This window comes from Penaeus japonicus, unplaced genomic scaffold, assembly GCF_977035675.1.
Source record: "Penaeus japonicus unplaced genomic scaffold, GWHDUDI00000001_assembly GWHDUDI00000012, whole genome shotgun sequence".
In the NCBI taxonomy this organism is placed as follows: Eukaryota; Metazoa; Arthropoda; class Malacostraca; order Decapoda; family Penaeidae; genus Penaeus; species Penaeus japonicus.
The window spans coordinates 7,081,394-7,086,393 of record NW_028234414.1 but is presented as its reverse complement, the minus strand read 5'-3'; the positions used below and the strand labels follow the sequence as shown (position 1 = coordinate 7,086,393).

The window sequence follows — 5,000 nt, the reverse complement described above, 5'->3', positions numbered from 1 at the left end:
TTTTCTGATAGCCCACTAAAAAAATGCTTCTACTTTCCAATGGTATTATCACATAGAAGTGTAGAATATAAGCAAAGTTCAATAAAATAACACTAGAAAAGAATTGCTGTAACATGTTTTTTGACTAAAATCTCCTCTGCACATAATATTTTTACATGCCTTTACATTGTAGATGCAATCATGCAAACCATAAGGATAGGATGGGTGAGAAACACTGTGAGAGGCCCTGCACAGTGGGAAAACACCCTGGAACGAACCTAGCTTGTTATCTTCCAAGCGGAAGTTGGAGTAAGCGAAAATGTCCCCTCATGAATGGGTTAAATAGAATTATTACTCTCAACATAACAAAACAACACAACACATCAGTCTCCCCTAGCATCAAATATGTCATGATGACTGTCCTTATATATGTCATGACACCCTTTGTCAGGACCAATATTTGAACATGTGCTTCTTGACGTCAGTTCACAATGGGTTGAGTATATCTTCCTACTGATTATTAGATTCTTTGAAAAACTTATATCATTTAGTTGAGTCTTAGTTGGACAGAGGAACAGAGAATAAGGTCACATGGGACAGCACAGGAATGGAGAGAGCTGACACAGATAATGATGGGAGTAGCAAGGAAAGTTTTCATTGTACTAAAGAATGCTGGCACTTGGTGAGAAACCAGTCAGTGAGACTAAGAAGTTGTGCAGGTTGTAGAGAAGGCAGTGTGCATAAGAGAAAGATAAAAATGAGGAGACATGAGACAAGCACAGAGAAGCCAAAAAGTGGGTAAGAATATTATTGCTTAACCCATTTATGCCTGTTGACGTCCTATCATGAGGTTGAAAAATATTTCCGGACCTGGGTGACGTCCTGAGACATTGTGCATTTTCTCACCGAGTTCCGGGAGGGGTAATGTGATGAGCTGGAATGTCAGCAATAGATCACTAGATTGTTCTCAAATATAATCATTTTACATAATTTCTTAGACTGTTACTTTACTTTAGGTGTTTGATTGTCATAAAATGAGATATAATGTTAAAAAGAAAATGACGTCACAGGAAACAACATGATATTGATGACATCATGGTACTTTCTGCTTCTTGATTAGCTGAATAAAAAGATCGGAGTCAAAAAACTATTGTAAAATCAAATGTGTTTGGCCGAGAAATAAAATCAAGTAAAAATTATTAATGCAATAGTACTTCTAATTTGTTGATTACCCGTGATATCACGTCATGTCGTGTCATGTCACGAGGTACATGTACATACTCATGTACGTGTATGATTATTCATATTGTTCTTTTCGTTTTGGTAAAAAAAAAAATTGTATAAAACATGTTTTTTAAGAGATTGCTTCCCCTTTCCTTTGGTATTTTCATATAGAAGTGAATAATATAGGCAAAGTTCAATAAAATAAAACTAAAAAGGCATTACTGTAACATGTTTTTCGACTAAAATAACTCCTCTGAATATAGCAATATTTTTACATGCCTTTACTTTGTAGACACATTCATGAAAACCATGAGAATAGGGTGGGTGAAAAACACTCTTGAGAGGATCAGCGCAGCCCAGCGCAGCGAGAAAACACCCCGGCATGAAGCTTTGCGTGCTTGTTATCTTCCTGGTGTGAATGGGTTAAAAGGAAGGTGAATGAGACAATAGGAAGTTGACATTCAGGGTAGCAAGTCAGAAGCAAAGGAATAACAATGACATGACGGAAAATCTGTGTCAGGTAAAGAAAGAAGATTGGTGATAGGCACAGTGAGACTAGGGATCTGGAGTTGTTCAATACAAAGAATTATTTGGACAGCACGGTAGAAATTAAAGTGGAAAAACACCAGATCCGTCAGGCACAACAGTAGAAATGCTGAAGGAGTGTGAAGATGTAACCGTAAAAGAATGAAAGATGATAAAGAATTGCTAGGGGATGATTTTCTGCCCTAATGGATAAGCAGCTCACTCATCCCACTGTTTACAGCAAGTGAAATTGTTGGAGTAGGATATGAAGACTGCTGCAAGGTTTTTAGAAAAAAGGCTGAGAGATATTGATGTTGCAGACATGTAGTTTAGGTTCAAAGACGCAGGGGCACAATCAACTGACTGTTCTGAAGAAGAAAACATTTGATCATGTATAGATTTCCTTAAGATAGTGTTTGAGAAGGAAAGGTGTATACGAAGACATGGTGAATGTGATGATGAAAATATATGATGGTATTGGTAGACTCAATAGTCAGATACCTTTGAAGTAAAGGTAGGTGTGCATTAATGTTCAGTCTGTTACTCTTTATTGTGGTCTTGGATGAAGTGTTAGCAAATGTAGGAAAAGAGTAGTGTTAGGGTTTTTGGGTGCTGAGGATTTAGTTTTGATGGCTTCAACATTGAAAGGTTTGAAGAGAAACAAAAGGAGTGGAAAGAGGTGATGGAGAGCTTATGGCTGAATGAAGTCTGAGTATGGTGAAGGTAGGGAACTAGCAGTGTTTGAGATTTGTTCATTAGGAGACATGCAGATGGAACAAGAGGTGCCAAAGCTGCAGTGATGGATAGAAAAAGAGCAGTGTGGAGCAGGTTTAGAAATATTAGCAGTATATTTTGTGAAAAGCAAGGAGGAATTACAGAAAGTATGCATCTAATCAGTGATAGTGTATGGTGTAGAGATGTGGCTAGTGATAATGATAATGAAAAGTTAGAAGCAACTAAAAAGAGAATGTTGAGGTTGATAGCTGGAGTTACATTCTCTCACAGGAAGGAAGTGTGAGGAATGTTAGACATTGACAGCAAAAGGAATGTGATCAAAAGAAGCAGGTTCAGATGGTATAGACATGAAAGGAGGGGAAGCAAAAGATACAGGAGATGATGTACAAGGGCGGGAGAGTGAGGACAAGAAGTAAACCAGTAAAATGTGGGGGAGACAGTGTGCTGAGGACCAGAGGGCTTGCCAGATGATGCCTTTAACCAAGAGAAATGGAGACCATCCCTCAAAGCCCTGTGCAACCCCTGTATGTTGTTGTATAAAGTCTCAAACATCCTTTTGGTTTCCAAAGTTGCAAAACTGGGGGAGACACCAATATTTCATTATAATCTAATCTCTAGATCTTTTTTCATTATATCATAAATGATGTAAAGATACACATTTTATTTAAGGAACACTTTAATTTTCTGCTCTATGCAAAAGTACAACCATCAATCATCACATCTTGGCGGCCAATTCAAAGCAACATTCTGGAAAAGAACAAAGAAAAAGGGAAACTGTTGTGCTCTAGTGCTAAAGTTACATATCAAATAATATTACATTCTTATTTTCATTGAATCAAATAACTTCCATATTAGAAATAAAGGCCACAATCCATTTTTAAGAATGTAAACTACACACTGACTTTCAAACAATTAATTCTGGTTGTTACAGATTATCTAATTAACTAATTTTCAGCCATGAAACAATGAGAAAAAATTAAAACCACAATTACTGATTGCCAGATGCTCACACCATGTACTGGCCATTATCTAAGCCACCACTTATTTTCAACACTGAATACTCTGGTCTTAGCAGATTTACTTTATGGACCATACCACACTAATACATAAAGTGATATCCATTTTCTAATATTTCCACAGTTAACTTTCTCAATACCTATAAAGAATTTGCAAGTGATAATGCCTACCTCTACATCTAGGGCAATTATATCCACTTCTACACCTAATAATGATCCCAGATTGGGTGTTGTGCGTCCCAAGTCTCCATGTACAAATTCTTTTATGTACGTTCCAGCTTGAGTAGTAAGATGAAGCTGTTTGTAAAGTAAATAACTTTAAATAAAGATACTTCCATATAATCAGCACTAGTGGTATAAAAAGAAAAAAAAAATGTTGAATAAATACTTCTGGAATGAGGAAATGGGAAAATATGTATGGAAGAAAATATCATTATATCAGCAGAGAATAATTCAAACTTCAATGATCATAACAAAATTTTTAAAATGTCAAATTACGAATGTAATGCCACTAACCTTAAAGAAATAATCATCAACAGGTGATGCAATCATTTTATGAATCATCTTCTGCCTTGTTGCTAAACATCTTCTGTGGAGAACACGAATTGGAGTCTTCTGATTGAGAGTTAATTCCGTCAATCCAGATAACCGGTCAAGCACCTTGGGGTCATAGCCATCTCTTGCTATACAGAGTGCACAGTAAGCTTTTGTTTTCTCCTCTTCACCCTCTTTCAAAATCTTTACGTCCTTTCTGTGGATAATGTTAAAGGTCAACTCTGTGTCATTAATACTATTTGAATTTTGCAAGATCTTGATAAAAAACAATCCAAGACTATTGATAATATGCAGTTCACAAATTCATCTAAAACATCCAGATCAAGGTATTCATCATCTACACTTTGAGTTCTATTACATGTATACCTGTTCACAACTTGCAGATCCCTCAGGGCAACCAATTTGGTGTTACTGTTAATAGCTGCCTGAAGTTCCTTCATCTCAGACCTGGTGAATTTTGTGCGACAAGGATTGATGAACTCTACCACAAAGGGTCGCCCAGTTCCTAGACAACGCACATCAACATCCTCGCGCCCAGAAGAAGAGAACTTCACATCTGATCAGATATGAGGAATAACACGTATAAAACTGATATCACAGGGACAATCTGTAATCATTCAACATAATTATTGGATTGGCCACATCATGAAGAGAAGGCAAGAAATAGGAGACACAAGATGGTAAAGACAATAAAGTAAAAAATATAAATAGATCCTACTACTTCTCTCTTTATGAAATAACCCCTAAATTGTCACTGCATTTATCAAAATATTCACAACCACATGAAAGACAAAGAGTTTGTCATATTTTAAATATCTTGCAATTCAGTCTGAGACACATACTTTCAAAGCTTCATTCATGCAATATGCATTAGTCAAATCAGCTATAATTATCTCTTAACTTCCAACTTTGGAGCACTTATATTTCAAAACACATTATCATACCATCTGCCTTCACTGCTCCAAG

General features: G+C 36.4%; 2 protein-coding genes across 2 annotated transcripts in view; one reads left to right on the top strand and one right to left on the bottom strand.

Annotated features, from left to right (window-relative positions):
* The window catches only part of LOC147470727 (uncharacterized), a 5,211-nt gene extending 4,430 nt beyond the window's left edge, over window positions 1-781 (top strand). The window contains exon 6 of the mRNA XM_086542123.1: window positions 550-781. Within this exon, the coding sequence (XP_086398249.1) occupies window positions 550-781 (232 nt within the window). The remainder of the gene's footprint in view (window positions 1-549) is intronic.
* A 2,340-nt stretch (window positions 782-3,121) lies between these two features.
* Window positions 3,122-5,000, bottom strand: part of Pus10 (Pseudouridine synthase 10) — a 7,835-nt gene continuing 5,956 nt past the window's right edge. Inside the window, exons 6-10 of the mRNA XM_043034475.2 lie at window positions 4,979-5,000; window positions 4,401-4,590; window positions 3,996-4,230; window positions 3,651-3,776; window positions 3,122-3,210 (exon numbers count right to left, since the gene is read on the bottom strand). The exon at window positions 4,979-5,000 is cut by the window's right edge and continues 104 nt beyond it. Of these exons, the coding sequence (XP_042890409.2) occupies window positions 3,172-3,210; window positions 3,651-3,776; window positions 3,996-4,230; window positions 4,401-4,590; window positions 4,979-5,000 (612 nt within the window). The 3' untranslated portion in view covers window positions 3,122-3,171. The remainder of the gene's footprint in view (window positions 3,211-3,650; window positions 3,777-3,995; window positions 4,231-4,400; window positions 4,591-4,978) is intronic.